This window comes from Carcharhinus amblyrhynchos, chromosome 19 (genome assembly GCF_965287045.1).
Source record: "Carcharhinus amblyrhynchos chromosome 19, sCarAmb.v2.hapA, whole genome shotgun sequence".
NCBI lineage: Eukaryota > Metazoa > Chordata > Chondrichthyes > Carcharhiniformes > Carcharhinidae > Carcharhinus > Carcharhinus amblyrhynchos.
In genome coordinates, this window is record NC_137342.1 from 16,911,770 (window position 1) to 16,937,102 (window position 25,333).

A 25,333-nucleotide genomic window follows, 5' to 3' on the forward strand; every position below is an offset into this window, starting at 1 on the left:
AAAGATTGCATGCATTCTAATCATGCTTGTAGCGTGTTTTCAGCTGGGCATTGCAAACAGGCATTTAAAACATATAATACTAATGAATCTGCTATGATTATGTTTATTGATACAGATATAAAAACTGTCCTTCCCTGCAAGATTTATTTCTCTCCATCTCAGTGTCTAATTCATTCTGTCATCTCTCTGTGTATTTTCAACTATTTCCCTACCATTTCTTCTTTTGTTGGCTTCATTGTTGTTTTTCATCTCTACACCGTTATTTTTAAAAATGTGTTGAGATTAAATTAATTAGATTTCAGGAAAGTACAGCTTTTACCAATTTTCAAAGTTTAGAGCATGCAAGAAGTTGACAATAGATAAACATAGATGGCCAGGCAGGGAGAACTGTCCTTATACCCCTGCAAGCACAATTACTGGGGATCTAAATAGCAGAGTGGATATGGGAGAGCCAGTGGATGTGATGTATTTGGATTTTCAGAAGGATTTTGATAAGATCCTACACAAAAGGTTGATAAACACAGTTAGATCAAATGGAATTGTTGGGGAGGGGTGGTAATATAGTGACATGGATTGAGAAGTGGTTAACGGACAAAAAACCAGGAATAGAAATCGACAGGTCATTCTCAGGTTGGCAAGCTCCAACTAGTGGGGATGTACAAGGATCAGTACTTAGGCCCCAGCTATTCTTTATCAATGATTTGGAATTGGGCACCTGATGTAATATTTCCAGGTTTGCCGATGACTAATTGGAAATGTGAACTGTGAGGATGATGCAAAGGTGCTTCAAGGGAATTTAGACATGGGGAAGTGGGTAGGAAAGAACATGGTAGGTGCAATTTAATGTGAAAAGTCATGAAATTATCCACTTTGGTCGGACAAACAGAAATGCAAAGTATTTTTTAAATGTTGAAGAGATTTTGAAATATTGATGTCTAGAGGGGCTGGGTATAATTGTTCGTCAGTCACTGAAAATTAGTGTGCAGGTGCATCAAGCAATTAAGAAGGTAAATGGATTGTTGGCCTTTATTGCAAGTGGATTCAAGTGCAGAGGTAAAGGTGTCTTCCAATTGTACAGGGCCTTGGTGAGACCGTACCAGGAGTGTTGCACACAGTTTTGGTTTCCATACTTAAGCAAGGATATAAGAACATAAGAACATAAGAAATAGGAGCAGGAGTAGGCCATCCAGCCCTTCGAGCCTGCCCCGCCATTCAATAAGATCATGGCTGATCTGTCGTGTCTCAGTTCCACATTCCCGCCCTCTCCCGATAACCCTTAATCCCCTCGCTTATCAAAAACCCATCAACCCACGTCTTAAACATATTTAGCGAGGCAGCCTCCACCACCTCAATGGGCAGAGAATTCCAGAGATTCACCACCCTTTGAGTGAAGAAGTTCCTCCTCAACTCCGTTCTAAACCGTCCCCCACTTTATCTTGAGGCTGTGCCCCCTAGTCCTACTGTCCTTTCTGAGCAGGAAGAGTCTCTCCACCTCTATCCTATCCATCCCATTCATCATCTTACACGTCTCAATGAGATCTCCCCTCATTCTTCTAAACTCAAACGAGTACAAGCCTAGTTTATTCAGCCTCTCCTCATAGCTCAACCCCCTCAACTCCAGTATCAGCCTAGTAAACCTCCTCTGCACTCCCTCCAAGGCCAAAATATCCTTGCGTAAGTACGGCGACCAAAACTGCACACAGTACTCCAGCTGCGGCCTCACCAATGCCCTATACAGCTGCAGCAAGACCTCCCTACTTTTATATTCAATCCCCCTCGCTATGAAGGCCAGCATCCCATTCGCCTTCCTGACCACCTGCTGCACCTGCAGGCTGGGTTTTTGCGACTCATGCACAAGGACCCCGAGGTCCCTCTGCACCGTCGCCTGCTGCAGTTTTTCGCCCCGTAAGTAATAATCCTTCCTACCATTATTCCTGCCAAAGTGGCAGGAATATACTGGCCATTGTGGGAGTACAGAGAAGACGGACTACTGGGATAGTCCAATGAGGAGAAATTGAGGACAACGAGCCTACATTCTATAGAATTTAGAAGAATGAATGGCAATCTCAGTGAAACATAAAATTCTGACAAGGCTTGACAGGGTGGATGCAAGAAGGGTGGTGGTGGGCAGTGAGCCTGGGGGCAGTGTCAAGAATATCTCCTCTTTGTGTGCTTTGAAGATAAATGGAATTGTTCCTAATTTTCAATGATGAAGATATTTTGCAGCAATAATATTGAGTCAATGTGGACCATGTGCTCACTGTTCTTCAGTTTCTCTACAAATCAACTAGAAAGCTTTATACTCTATGCACCTAAAAGTATGTCCTGTACCCACACCGTACATGTGGGCGGGTGAAGTAGAGGAAAGTATGACAATGGTTCAAAATCAATAATTTTAAAAATACAGACCGCAAGTAAAATTTTGATATTTCTGGAGCATGTCACGCCATTTTCACAACATGGAACACTTTCTGTTAATATTTGGAATGTCCCCTTTTCTTCACTGCAATAATCCTAAAGAGAAAAATGAAAAGTTAAAACGTAAGAAATTATACAGCAATAAAATGTTTTTATACCTCGATCAAGCACCATGGAAGCAAACCTTCAGCTTTAAATGTTAACAATCACTTTTTTCAATTGTGTGTCAGCTTAGAATCATAGAGCAATACAGCATGGAAACAGGCCCTTCGGCCCAACTGATCCCTGCTGACCATGGTGCACTCCCAGCTAGTCCCAACTGCCTGCATTTGGCCCATATCCCTCAATCCATGTACTTATCCAAATGCATTTTCAATGTTCCTGTTGCACCGGCCTCAACCGATTCTCATTTCATATACACACTGCCTTCTGTGTGAAGAAATTGCCCCTCAGGTTCCTTTTAAATCTGACCTTAAACCTCTAGTCCTCTAGTTTTCAATTCCCCTTCCCTGGGAAAGGGACTATGGCCAGAATTTTGCCACCCCGCCCATCACAGGAATCAGAGCAGGCGAGGGGTGGACCATGGTAAGGTCCGTTGCAGATTCGATGGGCTGAATGGCCTCCTTCTGCGCTGTTGGGTTTCTATGATTTCTATGAGCTTGGGCAGGAGTTTATAGTTTTGGGGTGAGTGAGGCTGTACAATTCTGCCCTATGTGCATTCATCCTAAATAAGCCCCTCATTTTATACATCTCATTCTCTTACGTTCCACGGAATAAAGTCCTAGCCAACCTCTCCCTGTAACTCAGGCCCACTATTCTGACAACATCCTCGTGAATCTATGTTGCACTCTTCCCAGTTTATTAATGTATTTCCAATAACAGGGTGACCAAAATTTGTTGATGTTTCACACACTGGGGGCTGTTGAAACTGATCACATCATTGGAATGGGAGCGGAAGACTGATAAAGGTACTTTTTCCTGACACTGTTACTTGACACAGCTTGAGACAGATAAGTTTTGAGATGAGGTGATGGTTTCCCAGGATTATATTTATTGAAGAGGAGGAGGAGGAGTGGCCTTATTGACGTCTGTAGTGTGTATGTGTTCCTCCTCCTCTTTGTGATGCAACCAGCCCTAACGGCCTGGATTCCCAGCTCTTATGGAAATGGAAATTCTTATCCACCATCGAAACAGATAGCAAGTCACTGGAATTAGAGAAAGAAGAGGAATGAGACCCGCTGCCGATATAGAATTGGTCAGGGTAAAACAAGTAAGAAGGAATGTGTGGCAAGGTAAGGGAAGAAGACTGGAGGGAGCGGGGGGTAAGGATGCAATGTGAGATGAGCAGATCACCTGCCGAAGGGGATAGGAAGAGGAAGTGAATGGGGAGGAGAGGATGGACTGGATGGAAAGAGTGAGCAGTGGACTACAATGAGAGGAAAGTAAACAGTAGAAAATGAAGAGGAGACGTAAAGGAAAATCAATGGCAAAATGAGAGTAATTAAATGAATGACAATAGTAGGAAGGTGAAATGGATGATAATGAAGGAAAAGGGAAGGGCAGAAGATGGGATTAATGTTTTGGGGAGAAAATATAGAGGAGCTAAACACACATCAAGAGCCCTTTTATCACAATCCAAATTCAATCCAATCCAAAGCACATTACCGGTATTTATTATTAATTGTTCTGGCAAAGAGCTGGCACAAACAAATGCAATATCTTGTACACTTTCTTTTTGGTTCCATATTATACACATATTTGTGTCTTCTCCTATGCCCCAAACGCAAAAAGGGGAAGAGGGAAAATGTTCTGCAATACTGAAGGGTGGGAAAAAAGTAATAAATCTGTCGCCACTAGGATTTGAAACATACGAGTATCTGTGTGCGCCTACAATATCTTACTGTTTGCAAGATATGGGAGTCTGCAAATCCTGTATGAAACCTACATCAATATAGTTTAAAATATGTAAATACACCCTGAACGGATACAGTTAACTACAAGGTCAGCAACTTTGATCATCATTTATTCTTGTTCTGTTACCTCAGCTAAAACATATTCACAGTTGCCATCAAACATGTATCTCTTCCCATCGAAGGTTACATATTGACCATCTCCATGAACCTGGCAAGTCTTTGGACATCGCTTACTCGTACAATGCCATCTTCCTGCTTTGCAAATGCTGCAATATACCAAAAAAAATGCTGTTTCCATAATGCCATTCAGATGTGGATACAGAGGGCACATTTTGTCAGATAACTTGACCATGAAGCATTTCACGATGTTAATGATGCTGTGTAAGTACAAGTGGTTGTTACAAAGTGAGGGGAAGGCCATGATACTTGTGAGCAACACCATTTTAGACTTTGCTTGAAAATTAAATTTTCATATTCAATAGCTCCCTGATAAAAGATGCTGCTCAGACTGCAACTGTGACATAAAATAGGATGCAAGAAAAATACTTTAAGAGTACTGCTGTTTTGGTCTTGGCTATTGAAGGAGTGAACCCATCCATTAGTTGATGATAGCTCCCTCTCAAAGTTCCAGATTTCTTCCATTGCTTTGAAAATCCTATTATTTGGAATCATGTGATCCAGTGTATACACAATGTATAATTTTTTTAAGCTTTTCTTCTTTTTTCCAGGACTGCATTGGTCAAATGGTGACAGAAATGACAAAACAAAGAGGAAGTTTGATTCTTTTTCAGTTTATGGCTAAATGGCTAAGGACTTGATTGTCAAAGCGAATTACTCTATGCAATATTAATATCAGAAACAGGAACAAATTTGCATGTAAATCCTTAGGCTGCTGTTTTAAGAAAGGAATTAATTTATGTATTGAAAGCTGTAAAGCCACATGGATCCCAAAATAGAACAAAAGCATTCCTGAGCAACGTTGCACAATGTTTAAGTCTCGTAGGGCATGGTTAGGAACAAAGATAGAAACTATGGACAATGGCACCATTGTGGGAACAAGAGGTCATGTAACAGCATGCGACACCAACACAGACTAAACTAGGACCAATACATTACAACTTAATGTAGCTTTCTACCAATAATGGGACAGTAACTCCCATGCATTGTATAAGATGGTACAGGGAACTGATACGTCCACAGCTAAAGAGAATGATGCAAAGTCTGAAAGTAAACACTCAGCAGCACGGTGGCACAGTGGCTGGCATTGCTGCCTCAGTGACCCAGGTTCGATTCCCAGCTTGGGTCACTGTCTGTGTGGAGCTTGCAAATTCTCCCAGTATCTATGTGGGTTTCCTCGGGGTGCTCCAGTTTCCACGATAAATTCTCCTTCAGTGTACCCGAGCAGTCGCCGGAGTGTGGCGACTAGAGGATTTTCACAATAACTTCATTGCAATGTGAAGTTAAATTTTAACAGCAATTGATATCCTACATTGTCTTATTTTCTCCATGTCCAAGATCATTTTCTGTAGTTACATTTCAGCTTCCCTTGTCTTTTCAAGTTGTATTAACCAGTCATTGATATCAGAGATGTCATTAGACTGGCAATCCACAATCAAGTCTATTTAAATTGTTGACATTCGCATTTCAGCAGACTGAACTTAATATAGGAATGTGGGTATTCCTCAAGATAACAGATTGTTATTATTTCATGTGTCATTGGCTGGGCCAGCATTTACTCCCTATCCCTAATTACCCTTCAACTGAATGGCATCCCAAGCCATTTCAAAGGGATCTGGAGTGACATGTAGGCAGGTAAGAGCACCAGATTTTCCTTCCCTAAAGGGCATTTGTGAACCCAATGGGTTTTTACAACAGTAGTTTCATGGTCATTGTTAGACTTTTAATTTCAGATTATTGTTTCAATGAATTAAATTTCACCATTTGCAATGGCGGGATTTGAACCTGGGTCCCCTGAGAATCTCTCTGGGTCTCTGGATTACCAATCCAATGACAATACCACCACCTCCCCTCTACAACATTCCAATATTCTAGAAGAGTGGTATAAATGTTCTTTTAAATTATTTAATCTCACCATTTATTGCAGTCCTTTTGGATTGTTTTTCCTGCAGCATGACTCTCTCCTCCATACAAACAAGGGCATTGCTCAGGAGGAATACATCTTCCACTGTCATCTTCCACAAGATTACCAGCACAGACACAACCAGGGACACAGCGGCTATCCAACTTCTAGCAAAGAAAACACAAATCACTTGTTTTTCCCAATTCAGTGTGTTAAATCCATTGAGAAACAAACAATACGGATTTGCATTGCATTGTAATTATTTATTTTACACAATTCCTCCTAAATCAAATATTATACAACACTCAACAAGATGAAAATGACATCATCTATGTTCTGCATTGAAATTAATTCTGTTTGACTGTGCCTGTTTAAATTTAGAGGTAAAGGCAAAAATTAAGAATGGTTAGTGAATCTGTGGAATTCATTGCCACAGAAGGCTGTGGAGACCAAGTCACTGTGTGTATTTAAGACAGAGATATATAGGTTCTTGATTGGTAAAGGGATCAAAGGTTACAGAGAAAAGACAGGAGAATGGGTTTGACAAACATATCAGCCATGATTGAATGGCGGAGCAGATTTGATGGGCTGAGTAGTCTAATTCTGCTCCTATGTCTTATTGTCTTATGGGATTTGTACACTTATGATGTACTGTAGGGCACATTGCATGACCCTGGATGAATCTGTATCTGGGGTCACCATTGCAGACGTCTGAGCAGCTTTCTCAAAGGTCAACCCATGGAAAGCAAATAGCCCAGATGGGGTATCTGGAAGAGCACTCAGATCCTGCATGGATCAGCTGGCAGCGGGTATTCACAGACATATTCAACCTTTCTTTACAACAATCTGAGGTCCCTATCTGCTTTAAGAAGACGACCATCATCCTGGTATCTAAGAAAAACCAAGCAGCATGCCTTAATGACTATTGGCCGGTGGCCCTGACATCCATCATTATGAAGTGCTTCCAAAAGCTAGTCATGGCACAAATCAATTCCAGCTTCCCAGGCTACGTGGATCCACTACAGTTTGCCTGTCACCGTAACAGGTCCACTGCAGACGCCATCTCCCTGCCCCTGCACTCAACCCTGGAACACCTTGATAACCTTTGTTAGACTCCTATTTATTGACTACAGCTCAGCCTTCAACACCATTATTTCCATGAAACTCATCTTCAAACTCCGTGGCCTGGGCCTCGGCACCTCCCTCTGTGACTGGATCCTGAACTTCCTAACCAACAGACCACAATCAGTAAGGATAGGCAACAACACCTCCTCCATGATCATCCTCAACACTGGTGCCCCAGAAGGTTGTGTTCTCAGCCCCCTACTATACTCCTGACACACCTATGACTGTGTGACCAAATTCCCCTCCAATTAGATTTTCAAGTTTGCTGATGACACCACCGTAATGGATCAGATCTTAAACAATGACGAGACAGAGTACAGGAATGAGATAGAGAACCTGGTGAACTGGTGCGGCAACAATAATCTCTCTTCAATGTCAACAAAATGAAGGAGATTGTCATCGACTTCAGGAAGTGTAAAGGAGAACATGCCCTGTCTACATTAGTGGGGATGAAGTAGGAAGGGTCAAAAGCTTCAAGTTTTTAGGTGTCCAGACCACCAATAACCTGTCCTGGCTCCCCCATGCTGACATTACAGTTAAGAAAGCCCACTAACACCTCTACTTTCTCAGAAGATCACGGAAATTTGGCATGTCAGCTACAATTCTCACCAACATTTACAGATGCACCATAGAAAACATTTTTTCCGGTTGTATCGCAGCTTGGCATGGCTCCTGCTCTGCCCAAGACCGCAAGGAACTATAAAAGGTCATGTATGTAGCCAACCTATCACGTAAACCAGTCTCCAGTCCAGTGACTCTGTCTACACTTCCCGCTGCCTCAGAAAAGCAGCCAGCAAAATTAAGGATCCCACACACCCCAGACATTCTCCCTTCTACCTTTCTCCATTGGGAAAACGATACAAAAGCCTGAACACTTACCAACCGACTCAAGAACAGCTTCTTCCCTGCTGCTATCAGACTACTGAATGGACTTACCTTGCATTAAGTTGACCTTTCCCCATACCCTAGCTAGGATTGCAATGCTACATTCGGCACTCTCTCGTTTCCTTCTCTATGAACAATATGCTTTGTCTGTATAGCGCGCAAGAAACAATACCTTTCACTGTATGTTAATGCATTGTAAAAAGTCTGACAACACCAGGTTTAAGTCCAACCGATTTATTTGATAGTACACTCACTAGCCTTCGGGGTTAGTCCCTTCGTCAGGTGAATGGAGAGTTCTGGCCTCAGACAGAGCATATAAAGCACAGACAGTTTACAGATTACTGATTAGAATGCAAATCTTTATACCTAACCTGCTGTTCAAGTCTTAAAGTGGCCGACAATGTGAGTGGAAGGAGCACTGATCACAGGTTAAAGAGATGAACATTTCAGTGGTCACGGGCATTCAGCCTCTGACCTTCGGGTAAGCATTCTCCAAGGCGGCCTTCACGACACACGACAGCACAGAGTCGCTTAGCAGAGACTGATAGCCAAGTTCCGCACACATGAGGACGGTCTCAACAAGGACCTTGGGTTCATGTCGCACTATCTGTAATCCCCATGATTTGCCTGGGTTTGCAAAACCTCACTTACTGTACTGTCTGGAGACAATACACATCTCTTTAACCTGTGATCAGTGCTCCTTCCACTTACATCGTCGGCCACTTTAAGACTTGAACAGCAGGTTAGGTGTAAAGATTCACATTCTAATCAGTAATCTGTAAACTGTCTGTGCTTTATATGCTCTGTCTGAGGCCAGAACTCTCCATTCACCTGACGAAGGGACTAACCCCGAAAGCTAGTGAGTTTACTATCAAATAAATCAGTTGGACTTAAACCTGGTTTTGTCAGACTTTTTACTGTGTTTACCCCAGTCCAACATCATGTTAATACATTGACAATAATATCCACATCATGTTAATACATTGACAATAATAAATCAAGTCAAATCAGAGACCAGTCGCACTTTGTCCAGACACAGGAAAATTGTGCCGTCTGACCTTTAGGAGAGCATTGATATGACAGCCAGCTCCCCACAGATATTACATATCAAGTTTAAGATGCCTCCATGGCAGTACAGTGAACCTTCTACGATTAGTTTCACACCAGCTGAAATGCAACGTGAGACTATTTCCTGAGGTGTCCTCAGATACTAGGCTTCAGTCAGCTAGGTTCTTAGTTGCATCAACATTTTTATATCGATGTCCATCCAAAATCCCTTCTTAAACAAACCATTCAGTCATTATTCACTTCCCTTCGGTGTAAATTAAAACCCGCAAAATGACAAATCAATGAATGGGAAAGTATCACTTACGTTTGACAAATTTTGACTTCTGCATGTCTTTGCAATGTTCTTTTTATTTAAGATCAGATTGGTACAATCATTATAAACTTTCCCATTTGTACATCCTAAGAAAGAAAATCCCAATGTTTGTTAAAAACAAATTTTGATTAAACACCCATGTCAATTCTCAACTACTGAAATAGATGCAACAGCTCACCTGGACGGGTGGTGGTAGGAATTACGGGACAGGAAAGTTGCCCATTTTCACAAGTGCTGAATGAGGAAAAACAGAGGTATAATTTGAACACGTATTTAGTTAATTATTTACTCAATGTTGGCAGAATATGATCAAATATGCTTACCAGATCCTACCGTTCTGACTAATGCTCTGCCCTTTTTTGATAACCAGTTCACCAAAGTAACAGGAGCAATCTGATTTATCAATACAAAGTCCAGCGTTGTCCATGTACTTCCCCTCAGGGCATCCACAGCCAAAAACTGGGATATCCTTAACTCTGCAGGTGTAATCATATTTGGATAGCGATTGACAGGTGCGGTTACAGACCCTCATGTCATTCTCAAAGACCTGAGTGTTGGCGCATGGTTTATCTGGATAGAAATATTAGGCTTCCATTAGTACAAAGAAGGAAATTAGTGACAGTAAACTGGGGTCACTTAAAGCCAGATACTATAATGAGGAATAAGGGAATGGTAGAAACATTAAACAACATTTCTTTGTCCGCCTTCACAGCGGAGGGATGTAAAGAGCATACTTTGTTGAGAATCAAGGGTCAAAACGAGAGTTTGAGGAAGTTAATTTAATTTTTAAGTAAGAGAAAGTACTAGTAAAAGTAATGCCTGACAACTTTCTGGATCACATCCTAGAGTTTTAATAGAGGTGGTTACAGAAATAGTGGATGGATTGGGATCTTCCAGAATTCCCTAGATTCTAGAATGTAGTATGTAAATTGAAAAGTAAGAAATGTAACCTGATTTTTCATGATGGGAGGGAGGGAGAAAATAGGGCATTATGGGTGGAATTTTACGGGTGCTTTATGCCCGTTAGGCAGTGGGAAATGTCATAAAATTAGACGTAAAGCAACTAGCGCCGGTTTTCATGCCTGTCGCGATTATACGATACCTGGGTTTCCAGCACAGTCAGCTTCTCACAGGAAATGGGCAAGAGGCTGATTAATTTATTTAAATTTGTGCGTTTGTTCATTTCTATGTGTTTAGTGAGCCCGATGTTCAATTGTCTGTGCTCGTTTGCCTTTATGGCGTCGCCAGGAGAGGTTCCTTCCAGCGAGGAAAACACCTGCTCCCCACAAACAGGGAGCAGCCGTGTTGTCCTCGCCGGTGGAACCAGAGGCCGTTAAAGCCACCCCAGGAAGGTCAAGTGGAAGGCAGGGCTGCCCCTTGGGCAGTGTCAGACAGATAGTGCCATCCTGGCACCTTGGCAATGCCCACCTGGCAGTGCTGGGAACCGGGGCCAACGGGGGCAGGGTCTGCTGCCACTCTGCAAGTGGCCGCTGGGAAAGGACAGCTGGGCTGGAATTGGTCTGGGTGTCAGGGCCACGATCAGTGGGAGAGGGAGGAGGTACGTGATCGGTCTGGACAACAGTGCATGCACCTTGGACCGCAGGCTCCCATAATTGCAGGGTGTTGTTCTTCGAGGCTGCCTGCAGTAGTAGGGGCCTGACAGCTCTCTCTCTGTCTGTAAGACCCCTGCTACTGTTAATGCAAATGTGCAGTATCAGAGGTCTGCATATGTGCAATACTTCCTCTACAGGCTATTTGATGAGTTACACCCTGCCCACAGCCTCGCTGGCTAGAAACTGACTAGCCCATCGTTTTAGAGACAGAGTGCGTAAGATTGGGCATGAAAACTCACCCAAAAAACGGATCTAAAACTCTCCCATTTTCAAACTAGCTGGACACTTAGAAAAAATCTCATATAATTTCACCCTCTAAGTCAGTTAGTCTGACATTAGTAGTAGCGAAAGTGCCTGAATCTAATTTTAAGGATGTGGTAATGGGGCACTTCAAAATCACAATATAATGAGGCAGAATTGACATGACTTTATGAAAAGGGAATCATGTTTGAAAAATCTATTTTTGAGTGCGTAAGTAGCAAGGTTGAACAGGGAAGGCAGTGAATGTAATATATTTGGATGTTCAGAAGGCATTCAATAAGATGTCACACAGAAGCTTGTTACATAAGTTTAGGGTTCATGGGTTGAGTTAATAAATTAATGTTGATTGAGGATTGGCACAAACCTGTCATTTCCATTCTGGCGGGGCATAACTAGCGTACTGTGCAAGGATCAATGTCTAAGAATTGGCTATTTACAACGTACATTAAAAATCACATTAAATTTATGCACACATGAGTTTAGTGCATCCAAATTTACAACGCGAGGTCAGAAAGCAGGCTGTGAGGAGGATACAAATAGTGAAATGATTGGGCAATAACGTGACAGATGGGTTACATTGTGGGGAAGTGTGAAACTATCCACTTTGCCACTGGACTAGTGGAAATTTTTTTGGAAAATGAGAGAGTAAAAATGTTGATATTCAGAAGAATTTGAGAGTCCTTGTGCATGAGTCACAAAAAGTTAGAATGTAGGTACAGCCAACAATTAAAATCCTTTGCCATATGTGGAGAGGTTGATTAATATGCATCTAAATTCTCTGGAATTTGGAAGAGAAAGATAATTTAATTGAAAGCTATGAAACTTTTAGGTGGCTGGATAATCAGTCTCACATCAATTGTTCATTATAAGCTCCAGATGAGATTTAGTTCTGTTGGTTACAAGTGTATTATATAATGAACAACAAAAGCAATTCCACCTGCTCCGAATTCCCATCATGCCCAAATTCACCCCACTATGCTGATTTTATCATTTTATTTCACTAAAAACATAAACAAAATCATTATTTACTGCAAATGTTTCCTCTCCAGTTTGGCACAATGACACCATGGGCAGCACACTCGTGAACATACGCTCCCAATCCAGCGCACAGGCAGTCATTGATGTTCTCACAGGAGCAGGTAGCAGCAATACACATCTAAATAAGTAAATTAATATTTGAAAAATCATAGCCATAATTCAAAAGATAGTGTATCATACAATTCTATCATTAATTTATGTCCACAATGCATGTTTCTTTAAGCTAGATTTCAGAGTACAATACAGTAAATAATACAGATTTGTAAGTTTTAGATGAATTATTTTGTTGTACACATCTTTTTCTTTTATCAATCCGCAACAGAAAAATCTTCATGCATCCTGCACGATAGATTAAGAAGCTTCTTTCCCTTTATATGGAAGGTTTCATGTCTCGAAAGACCAGCACTTATTACTGATCTCTTATTGCCCTTGAACTCAGTGGTTTGCTAGTTTGCTAGGCCATTTTCTTAAAAAATTCATTCAGAGGATGTGGGTGTTGCTGGCTGGGCCAGCATTTATTGCCCATCCCTAACCCACCTCGAAGGAATGTATTTCAGAGGTGACCATATTGCTGTGGATCTGGAGTCACATGTAGGCCTGACTGGGTGAGAACAGCAGATTTCTATCCCCAAAGGGCATCAGTGAACCAGCTGGATTTTTATGACAATAGACAATTGTTTCATGGTCATTGTTAGACTTCTAATTCCAAATTTCTATTGAATTAAAATTTCACCATCTGCCATGGTGGGATTTGAACCCAGAGCATTGTCCTGAGCCTCTGGATTACTAATCCAATGTGGCATTACAACTGTTGCCCCCATATCCAAGTGATCAATTTTCTATTAATTATCATAACTGTGCAGATTTTGTGCATCATTTTAAATTATAAAGAAAGAATTGAAAAACTTTTAAAGCACCTTTTACAACCTTGGGATGTCAAAAGCATGTTACAGCAAGTGGTTTTGAAGTGTAGTCACTATCGTAATGGATTAAAACTGCTCCTTTCCACGTAGCAGTCTCATGCCATCTGTTTTAGTGATGTTGGTAACTGCTGTTGGCCAGGATCAGTAGGAACTCCATGGCTGGAATTCTCTGGCTGATCACACTAGCGAGATTCTCCGGTCCCGCCAGCAGCGCACCCCCGCCCACAGGTTTCGTGACAACGTGGAGTGATATAGAGTCGTAGAGGTTACAGCATGGAACAGACCCTAAGGCCAAACTTGTCTATGCTGCTCCTTTATTAAACTACTAAGCTAACCCCAATATGGGCATTTGGCCCATATCCCTCTATTGCCATCTTACCCTTGTAATTGTCTGAATGCTTTTTAAAAGACAAAATTTTATCCACTTTCACGACCACCTCTGGCAGCTCGTTCCAGACACTCACCACCCTGTGTGAAAATATTTCTTGTCTGGGCCCTTTTATATCTCTTTCCCCTCTCACCTTAAACCTACGCCTTCTAGTTTTAGACTCCCCTACCTTTGGGAAAAGATGTTGACTATCTACCTTATCTATGCCCCTCATTATTTTATAGACCTCTATAAAATTACCCCTAAACCTCCTACACTCCAGAGAAAAAAGGCTGTCCTTATAACTCAAACCATCAAGTCCTGGTAGCATCCGAGTAAATCTTTTCTGTACTCTTTCTAGCTTAATAATATCCTTTCTAATAGAGTGACCAGAACCATACACAATATTTCAAGTGTGGCCATACCAATGTCTTGCACAACTTCAACAAGTCCCAACTATATCAATATCAATGGGAAATCCTCAGATGCCAGGGAATCTTGCTACATATTCTCCTTTAAATTGACTCCCTGAGTGGGCCATTGAGGCCTTTGTTTAAGGTCTCATATGATGTATAGCACCTCTGACAATGTAACACTCCCTCAGTGCTGAAGTAGCAGCCTGAATTATATAGCCCAGTCTCTTGAGCAGGACTTGAACCCACAGACTATGACTGTTACCATTTAGCCATAACAATTAACCATTTTTTTCAAACAAAATAACATGGACTTCTTACTCGATAGTATTTCATGTAATCCACTGTTGAATGGCAAACAGAGAAAGCACCTCTAGGATCCTTTAAACTGGAGCAGTGTTGTTTGGCATAATTTTCTGTAATAAAATTTCCATGATTTTTTTAATGGTTGAATCCAAACATGAAAACACAAACAAAATCTTTTAACTTATTCATATATTTAAAGCAATCTGGATCTTTTGTTCATAGAAAGAGCAGTCTCACAGAAGAACATGTCATTTTAGATTTTTAGCTACAGAGGAGAAAAGGGACGCAGATTGTCACGTGACAGTAACGCAGGATTAATTGTACAATTACTCACTATGTTGAGCTAAGGAATACATGTTTTAAATGAGCATGTGGAATTGATCATTAGGTAGCTAAGCGGAGCAGGGGGGAGCTACATTTTTCACTCCTGCCCACCACGGGAATCGTCGCAGATGGGATGGAAAATTTGACGGACCATTTAAAGGTCTGTGGACCTCAGGCAAGTTTTTCCGGTCTTGGGGCCAGCGTGACTGAACAAGCCTGCCTGTGGTCTTTCAAATACCCCAAATGCAGAAACAAGGGCCTAGGTGTTTATAAATTCCATAGCTGAGATGAGATTTGATGCCTGCAATATTGAAACACATACACTTAAAAATATTGCCTCACATGTTGAAGGCCAATGGAAACATTTCCATTTTTCAAATCAATCATCCCTTACAGTGCTGATCACTAATAAAGATTTGTCAGCAGTTTGAAGCTGTGAATTTGCTTCTTGGAGATATTGCAGATGTAAAGTTAAAATGTTCATTTATTAGTCACAAGTGAGGCTTACATTAACACTGCAATGAAGTTACTGTGAAAATCCCTAGTCGCCACACTCTGGTGCCTGCTTGGGTACGCCGAGGGAGAATTTAGCACAGCCAATCCACCTAACCAGCACATCTTTGGACGGTGGGAGGAAACTGGAGCACGTGGAGGAAATCCAAACAGACATGGGGAGAACGTGCAAACTCCATACAGACAGTGACCCAAGCCTGGAATCAAACCTGGGTCCCTGGCGCTGTGAGGCAGCAGTGCTAACCATTGTGCCACTGTGCTGCATTTCAGTGACACAAAATTCAAAGCACCTTGTCCTCAGCAAAGAGAAAACATTTCAATGCCCTTAGGTTGAACCAGGTTGGAGATCCAATGACGGAGTTAAAAGCGCAGTTTTCTGAACCATCTCATCACCAGCATTGTAATGAGAAGCTTGAATCTCAGGCTTAGTAAAACAAAAATTACAACATAAATCTATCACTCTTGTAGTCAGAATGCATGTTAGGATGGACCCTTACCGTTTTCTGAACTGACACAAGGAGAAGGTATTTTTGAATCGGGACAACTGTCATCAGTCTTCCAAGAATTAGTAAAAGTAATGGGTGTGCTCTCCACGATACCCTGTGCAGATAGGAAGTCATCATCTGCATCATCATTGAAGGTGCCACATAAACCTGGGAAAACAAAGAGATGTCATCACAAGAGAATAGTTACTTCACATCCGCTCTTACTGCATTGAAAGTTATACAATATTAAGAATGCCACCTCATGGAGAAATATTAACTTCCAGACTCCCAGCTTTAGATTTGGGGTATCCCTATTGGAATTTCCTGAGTAGGCATTCACACAATAGCTGCACAAAAGTGCTAACTTCCTCTGGCATCCAACAATGTGATTTAAATTGCTAACTTCAAATGGTTCCAGCTGTGTTCATCAATCGTAACTCTGACATAATTAGAAGATTAAATCACCGTCATAATTATTGTAAAAACCGAGACTGACCCCTCTGCTCTCCGATACACCCCCCCGCACCCAGAATCCCTCTCCCCACCACACACACTGACACCCCAGAGGGCCCTTCATGGGATCCTCTGACCTCTCCCCACTAGCAAGCTCGACTCTTATCCCCATCTGTGTTAGATCGAGGGCTGGACTGCCCTGACCCAACCCGCACCTTCCCAACCTGATACTAACCCTCAACCCGACTCTCATCTCCTTGACCTCAACCCTCCCATCCTGCCTCACCCACACACAATGTCTGAACCTCTCGTCAACCCCTTGTTGTCCAACGCTTCCCACCCTCCCTCAATGTCTCACCACCTCGCCCCCACCAATTTACCTTTGATTTGAAAGGTCATTTAGAGTTATGATATCATATGTAGCTGTCCCTTTGTAACTCCTAACCCCCTTCATATAAGTCTGGTGGAAAGCCAGAACAGAGAGTGGAAGCAATGGGAACGGGCACAAAATAGACTATATGAGAGGCAACCAACAGAGGCAGTGTAACAGGATGGGGACTGGGCTATGACCATTGGAAACTGAGCAGGATCACCAGTCAGAGCTGGACGGGAGCAAAAGTTGGACAGTAAACTGCAACCTTACCAAGTTGCTGCAAGCACAGGGGGAAAGAGAAAAGGCACAGCAAGTTCCTGAGTGGGAGTATTTTGACTTCCAGCATTGAGTAATGAGTTGGGAGGAAATATCTTACATATGCATCCACCGCTTGTCTAAGAAACCTTATTCCCGGCCAGTGATTTGATTTTTTATTAATGGTGAAATTTCTAGATTCTGATGGTTTACTGCTGTTTGGAGGAGTTGGAACCCTTCTTTCTCTCAGCATAGGTTGTGAAGTTGAAACATGAGAGAGGAAGAATGTGCTCTCAACCCATTATTTATGAGAAGCAGAAGAGTGTTGCCTTCATTCAAAGCTTTGATTAAGGGGTTTTATGCAAATACCATTATAATCAAAGAATCATAGAATCCCTACAGTGCAGAAGGACACCATTCAGTCTACTGAGCCTGCACTGACTACTATCCCACCCAAGCCTTATCCCCAGAACACCATGCATTTACATAGTCCTCCTGACGCTAAGGGGCAACTTAGCACGGTCAGTCCACCGAACCGCACATCTTTGGATTGTGGGAGGAAACCGGAGCATCCCGAGGAAACCCATGCAGACACAGGGAGGACGTGCACACTCCACACAGACAGTGACCCGAGCTGGGAATCGAACCTGGGTACCTGGAGCTGTGAGGCAGCAGAGTTAACCACTGTGCCACCCTGCTGCACTATGGTGACCAAGTGGAACTACAATAAACTGTCTTTGAATACAGTGTTGGATACTGTGTCAGTTGTGCCTCAGCGTACCTCTTTCTTAGCCATACCTTTTGTACTTCCTTTCACATCTTTCGACAGCGAGATGTAAAGCTGCATAATGGGCTGTATCTGCACTTGCATTTTCAGTCCAAAAGTTGTCGCCACTTGAATGAACATGGAGGACTGCTGAAATATTATTATTTCACCTGCCCAAAGAGAAAAAGTACAGGTTCAACTCAATTCAACCCTTTGTTTTGTTATCTGCCAAAAATGTAGCAAAACATACCTGCTATCAGAGGAATTGCAACTTTATTTTCACCAAAGTATACATTGCCTTCAGTGCTGAACACAATGTTGAGCTATTAAAATAAAAGGATGGGTGCATGTGTCATTTTAGTGAACATAATGATACAAGTCTGAAAATAAATGACTATACAATTCTCACCTGGTCCTTAGTTAAGATAACACGTTGCAGACAGGGCTGTTTAAATGCTGCTTGACACTGATGAATTTCTACCTTGATGTTCCAGTCTTCCGTCTGGTTTAGTTGTGTGGAAGGGATGCAGGGGAGAAATGGAAGAGAGGTTAAATAAAGTAGAATTTTTAAAAGCTAAATTCCGAAACCTTGTGCTCATCGATTTACAGTTATAGACTTAATTTGAAACTGCAAGTGTTCCTCACGTACAAGAACAGCGTAATATGAACAATCTCCGATCATACTGTAGAAGGTGTTGTCGAACGTGGTGAAATAAGTTGCTTCTTCAATTGTACATCTCCCAGGGCAGCTGCGATAAGAACATGACCATTTTCCTTTTTTGCAAATGCTGTGAAGAAAAGAAAAATCGGCAATAAGACAACAGTGTTTGCTCAGGGGAAAAAGAGAGAATTCCTTGACGGTAGAAAGTGAATGATCTGCAAACTCTACCATGATTGGCACGAAGTGTTTCTCATCTCTCCAGGCTGATAAATCGTTCCACTGTACTCACAAGGACACGCAGTTTCGAAGATGCATCTGTTAGTGCCTCCGATATTATCGAGAACTTTGCCTTAAAATATTGAAATGAATGCACAAGTTCATTAACTCACAAGGGAAAACACATACCTTTGTTTAAAGAGCTTGAACATTCCTATTCTATTTCAATTACAGCACTCTTTTGTTTATGAGAGAGAGAATAAATATTTCTTTTTTTAAAAAAATTGCTGTTTGCAGTTTTCATTTAGGAAAAAAAAGACATCCAATGTTTTGTTTGCCCCAGTTGTCCATGGGAAGGTAGTGATGAGTTGCTGTATTGAACCACTGCAGTCCACGTTGTGTAGCTACACTCTATTAAGTAGTGAGCTCCAGGACTCTGATCCCACAATGATGAAGGAATATGTCGGGTGCAATTTCTGAGCCATTCGCACCTTGTTGTTAATGAATTCAGTGCTCAGCGAACGGCTGAGAAACTCCATCATGATTGTAATCAAAATGATGTGTGATTTAAAAGGAGTATCTGTGGTGCTCCCAGCTCCATTTTCCTCATGTAGTAGTTGAGGCCAAAACATTGTCTGATTTCAAGAAGAAATTAGATATAGCTCTTGGGGCTAAAGGGAGGAAGGGAGGGAATCAGGATATTGAATTCGATGATCAGCCATGATCAAAACGGATGGCAGAACAGGCTCGAAAGGCCGAATGCCTACTCCTGCTTCTAGTTTCTATGTTTCTACATTCCCCATTTCGATTCATCACAAATTAACTATTAACAGTAGCAGTGGTCTCTGCTATGCCAAATTTGCTGATCTTCAGAACTTTCAGGTAGGTGTCCCCTGCTGGATGAGCAGTGATAACCCACCAAGGTTTTGCACTGGGAGGCTGTCTCTCTCAGAAGCATAGAAAATACGTGCAGGAGTAGGTCATTCAGCCCTACCAACCTGCACCATCATTCAATATGATCATGGCTGATCACGCACTTTCAATATCCCACTCCCGCTTTCACTCCATATCCCTTGATCCCTTTAGCCACAAGGGCCATGTCCAGCTCCCTCTTGAATATATCCAGCAAACTGGCCCCAACAGTTTTCTGTGGCAGAGAATTCCACAGGTTCACATTTCTTCGAGTGAAGACGTTCTTCCTCATCTCAGTCCTGAATGGCTTACCTCTTACTCTTGGACCGTGACCCCTAGTTTTGCATCTCCTCGACATCGGGAACATTCTTCCCACTTCCAGCCTGTCCAGTCCCATCAGGATTTTATACGCTTACCCGCCCCTCTCATTCCTCTAAATTCTAGTGAGTACAAGCCCAATCAATCCAGTCTCTCTTCATATGTCAGTCCTGCTATTCCAGGAATCAGTTTGGTGAACTTTCCCTGGAATCTTCAATAGCAAGAATGTCCTTCCTCAGACTAGGAGCCCAAAATTGCACTCAATACTCAAGGTGTGGCCTCAGCAAAGCCTTGTACAATCACAGCAAGACATCTTTACTCCTTCTGGCTCTAAATCCCTTAGGGCCAGAAATCTGAAGCAGCATCAAAGAGACTTGTTCTGTCTTACCAGAAAGTGGCCACTGGGTCTCACCTCCTATCTCATGCAAAACCTAACAAGGATCTGCTTGGAATTTTTTTTTTATGGGGATGCACTGTGACACAGTGATTAGAACTGTTGTCTCATAGCACCAGGGACCTTGGTTCAATTCCTGCCTTGAATGACTGTGTGGCGTTTGCACTTTCTCTCTGTGTCTTGGTTTCCTCCCATACTTCAAGGATGTGTGGGTGAGATAATCATGCTAAATTGCTCCTTACAGCCCCAAGATGTCTAGGATGTGGATTACCAGAGTAAATGCATGGGGTTACGGGGTCAGGGCAGGGGTTGGGCCTGGGCATGATGCTCTTTCAGAGAGTTGATGCAGACTCGATAAGTCAAATGGCCTCCTTCTTCACTGTAGGGAGTCTATTATTCTATCTCAAATAACCAAGTTATCTGGAAGAAATCAGTGGTATGCAAATAGTCAATAAAGGGGAATTGTAAAATAACACACAGTTCAACCAAGATATGAACAATCCAACTATCATTTCTTTAGTGCAATCACTGACCTGCCAGGCAGACTGGCAAGAAGCATAGAGGGACACCTCCAATATGACACAGGACATTATGTAGAGTGACCACATTGTTAAATCTGAGTCCTTCATGAGCTGCAGGAATGGGGAATGGTCTCTGTGCATGTGTGGATATAGTTTTCTGTGGAGTGTCCACTCCATTCATAACATATGGATGATATTGGAATAGTATAGGTTAGATGGGCTTTATATTGGTTTCGCAGGTTGACACAACATCGAGGGCCGAAGGGCCTGCACTGCGCTGTAATGTTCTATGTTCCATGTTCCATTCCCCCTTCTCAACCTCTGCTCCATTTCACTTTGATGTTGCAGACCGCAGAAGCACTTCAAGAACACACCCTTATCTTTTACAGAGTAACCCAATCCCTTACCCTCGGAGAAGGGAAGCACCAGCTCAGCAACACACCTCCCTAATCAAGCCACCGTACTTCCACAGCAGAGCTAATTCAAAAGCACTTCTCCTGAAAATTGGTGCTTCATTCAAAAAAAATACAAAAGCCCTAGTGGAAGTTGCCCTGTGCAATTGAACATACTGTGAGGGATTGCCACAGATACTCAGTGGACAAGCATTAGGAGCAGAATTGGACCATTCAGCCCATCATGTCTGCTCTGCCATTCAATCATGGCTGATACATTTCTCTACCCCATTCTCTCGTCTTTTCTCTGTAACCTTTGACCCTCTTACCAATCAACAGCCAAGTCAAACCTTTGTGTCAGATTAACTGGAATGACTGATAAGTGTTAGTACCAGATGTCCACTGGTGTCTTTGGCATGTGGAAAGCATGAGTACCCATTTCCCAGCATGGAGGTGGTGTGTGGGTCGTGCCAGAAGTAGCCAGCCTTGCAGCCCACGTTATTCCACCTCTGATGCCACAGAGCTCAATTTTATAACCTTTAAGTCTCATTTGCATTTATCATCATATATTTGCATTGCAACATTCCTGGTTTTGAAAAAACCTCTTTCTTATATCTCCTTCATCATCTGCCTCCATTTCTGTTTGAACCCTTTCCAAAATTCCTTCCATCAGAATGAATTGAGATGCCATGAATTAAGTTCACAATATCACAAGTATTTGGCAAAATTAAACAATGAATAATCAAGCAAAACAACAGGACTTCCAGCATCTTTAAAGCACGAAGAATAAAGAATAGGCTCTTTGGCCCTCCAAGCCCATGTCAATCATGATCCCTAACTAAAAAAAACCTTCTGCCCTTACTCAGTCCGTATCCCTCTATTTCCTCCCTATTCATGTATCCATCGAGATGCCTCTTAAATGTTGTTAATGTGCCTGCTTCCTGCACTCCTCTGGCAGTGTGTTCCAGGCACCCACCACTCTGCGTGAAAAACCTCCCCTGGACACCTCTCTTAAACTTTTCCCCCCTCTCACCTTGAACCTGTGCTCTCTCGTAGTTGACACTTCTGCCCTGGGAAAAAGCCTCTGTCTTTCTACCCTGTCTCTGCCTCTCATAATTTTGTAGAGCTCTATCAGGTCTCCCTTTAAGATTTCCTTACCTTCTGGACATACACAGGTATTCACACAGTGATCACTCTGTTGAGGATTTGGATCAGTGCAGGTCGGTATACTGGCTGGGCCACATTCCTTGTAAATCTGATTCTCAGGACAGGTGGGCTGAGCTGAGGATGAAATGTTGCCGATTGTTATCATTGTGACCATTCAAAATGTCACAGTTACTAAGTATAAACATGGGAATTCAAGTTTGATTTGAAGAATAGTCCTTTGCCATCGTCGGAAAAAAATCTACTTACCACACTTTGTCTCTGCCCTCCAACTTTTCCACACACTATATGTGTCTTTATTACAATGCCGTGCAACCTCTGCGAAACCAGCACATTTACAGCTTGGTCCTTTACAGCTGCAAACATCTGCCTGGCACATCTGCCAGTATTGTCCAATTAGCTTGCTGTTCAGGCACGACATGAAATGACGTGAAATTGCTTTACATTGCTGAGAATAAAAAATCAGAACGAGAGAGATTAGAGTCCCGTTTATCTAGAAACCCAGAAAATGCATACCGCACCCCACCCCCACACCATCTCTTTGAAATATGAAGAACGGAATTTATTTTCACCAATATTACACAATCAGCAGTTCCATACAGGAATTAGGACAGAATTACTTACTGGGTGTACAGGTATGGGTTTGGGAAAAGGATGTACAAGGGTGAGTTGTATGTTGGAGAGCTTCCCCTTTATTTCACCCAGATTTTAGGTGTTAATGAAGGAAATGGAGAGTAATATTTCACTCAAGATTTTCCAATGCTTGCTCACACCCCAGAATTACACTCACGGCCAAACTAGAAGATATCAACTTCTAAGAAGGGTATGAAACCCACCTAAAACAAATGTTATGCATCCTGCAATATAAAACCTAACCAAATTACAACCGTATTTTGGAAGTACCCCATGGAGATTTCACCAGTCCCCACTGCATCTACAGCAGGAGACCAGCAGAAACCTCAGGTAAATAGTGGCTGCTCGGTAACTCAGGTCTCTGCCTTGACTAAGAGATTGCCCTTTAAGAATTGGACCTTTCATCTATCTCTTAGAAGGTACCAAATAGGATAGAACTTTGCTCCTTCTCACTGGCAACCAAACATTAAAGAGCTACTGTTACCTCAAAACAGCTGAGGTGTTCCACCCTCCGCAAATAGACCTACTAGTCAGCTCTACAGTGGGAAAATAGTGTTGTTTCCAACGCCTTCGGGGGCCAAAAAGAGCATTTATAGGATGGAGGGAAGATTTGGGCAACTTCCAGAATGCCAAAGATGTGTCCCAGTTTCTATTTGCATCTGCTACATTGCTGGTATTGTGCTGTCCTCCCAGTAACTCTGCTCATTGAAGAGTGTTTAGAGGACACTATTGGCCCTCATCGCAGGGGAATTGCTGAGCATGCAATTTTGAGTCTTTACATTTTACTGAATCTTTGAATATTTTGGTGATTTTAGCTTACAAATGCATGCATTTGACAGAGCTGCTAACACAAACATGTGGCTACAGGCTACCAGTCACCTTATTTCATCTAACCCTTTCTGCATATCTTTCCATTCCATTCTCCCTCATTATCAAGCTTCTTCTTAAAGGCATCCATGCTACTCGCTTCAGCCAACAGGGTTGTAATAAAGTCTGGACAGACAGGTTAGCAATTAGCCAGAGTCCACAAAGGACCATAGGCATCTCTATCCTTTAGAGAGCTAATTAGCTACCTAGCTTGAGGGGCAACATTCTGTATCACGCACTGGGCAAGGAAAGGAGACAGGCCTCCATGAATTATCACAGCTGGCACAAGAATTGAAATGGTGCTGGTGGCATCAATCTGTACCATGCCATAGAGGCATAAATGCTCCCACATCAACCAGGAAGCTTCATTCTCTGGTTGGAATCAAACCTGGGCCACGGTGGTGAGTGCGATGAATCCCAACCTTTAGACTACCAAGGAATCGAGAGGTCCTAAAACGACACGGGGCAGCACAGTGGCACATCGGTTAGCACTGCTGTCTCACAGCACCAAGGACCTGGGTTCAATTCTGGCTTCGGGTCACTGTGTGGAGTTGGCACATTCTCCCTGTGTCTGCGTGGGTTTCCTCCAGCTGCTCCGGTTTCCCTTCACACTCCAAAGACGTGCAGGTTAGATTGATTGGCCATGCTAAATTGCCCCTTAGTGTCAGGGGAATGAGTAGGTATGTGGGGTTACAGGGCCTGGGTGCAAGTGTTGACATTGCAGGCTTGGTAGGCTGAATTACCACCTTTTGCACTGTAGGGGTTCTATGATTCTGCGGGCAGATTAGGTTGATTGGCCATGCTAAATTGCCCCTTGGTGCCCCAAGGTTGGAGGAATGAGAGGGGTTACGAGCGAGATAAAAAATGTGAGTCGGTGCAAAATCAATGGGTCGAATGGCCTCCCCCTGCACTGCAGGGATTCTATGACCACAAACTGCATTGAAGAGCAAGCTATTGCTGAGTAAACCCCTTGGTAGCACTGTCACCAACACCTTCCATCACTTTGATGATTGGGTAATTGGCCAGATTAGTTGTCCTGTTTCTTCTGCACAGGGCAATCTTCCACGTTATTGGGTAGATGCCAGTGTTATAGCTGTGCTGTAACAGCTTGGCTGAGGGCACAGCTGGTTCTGGAATACAGTACCACAGTCGAGAAGATTAACTTGTGGAGGAGCCACGACTGTTGGCAAAGAATCCTAAAGATATGACGATGTGACCAATGCATCCAAGGTTCATGAGGAATGCCGTCTAGAATTGCTGTTGGACTTGTTATGGATTAAGATAACAATAAGCTAAATAAACCTATTATTCATAATTTCAGGCTTGAAAGACTGATACAAATTTACACAACTAACTCTGTAAA

At 42.5% G+C, this 25,333-nt stretch overlaps 1 protein-coding gene across 1 annotated transcript in view; it reads right to left on the reverse strand.

Moving 5' to 3' along the window:
• The window catches only part of LOC145355602 (mucin-5AC-like), a 111,502-nt gene extending 88,884 nt beyond the window's left edge, over nt 1–22,618 (reverse strand). The window contains exons 1-11 of the mRNA XM_080207851.1: nt 22,465–22,618; nt 18,782–18,902; nt 18,538–18,680; nt 17,925–18,062; nt 16,058–16,213; nt 10,126–10,372; nt 9,981–10,036; nt 9,794–9,888; nt 6,424–6,578; nt 4,459–4,597; nt 2,410–2,514 (exon numbers count right to left, since the gene is read on the reverse strand). Of these exons, the coding sequence (XP_080063977.1) occupies nt 2,410–2,514; nt 4,459–4,597; nt 6,424–6,578; nt 9,794–9,888; nt 9,981–10,036; nt 10,126–10,372; nt 16,058–16,213; nt 17,925–18,062; nt 18,538–18,680; nt 18,782–18,902; nt 22,465–22,618 (1,509 nt within the window). The remainder of the gene's footprint in view (nt 1–2,409; nt 2,515–4,458; nt 4,598–6,423; nt 6,579–9,793; nt 9,889–9,980; nt 10,037–10,125; nt 10,373–16,057; nt 16,214–17,924; nt 18,063–18,537; nt 18,681–18,781; nt 18,903–22,464) is intronic.
• Between the last annotated feature and the right edge of the window lie 2,715 nt (nt 22,619–25,333).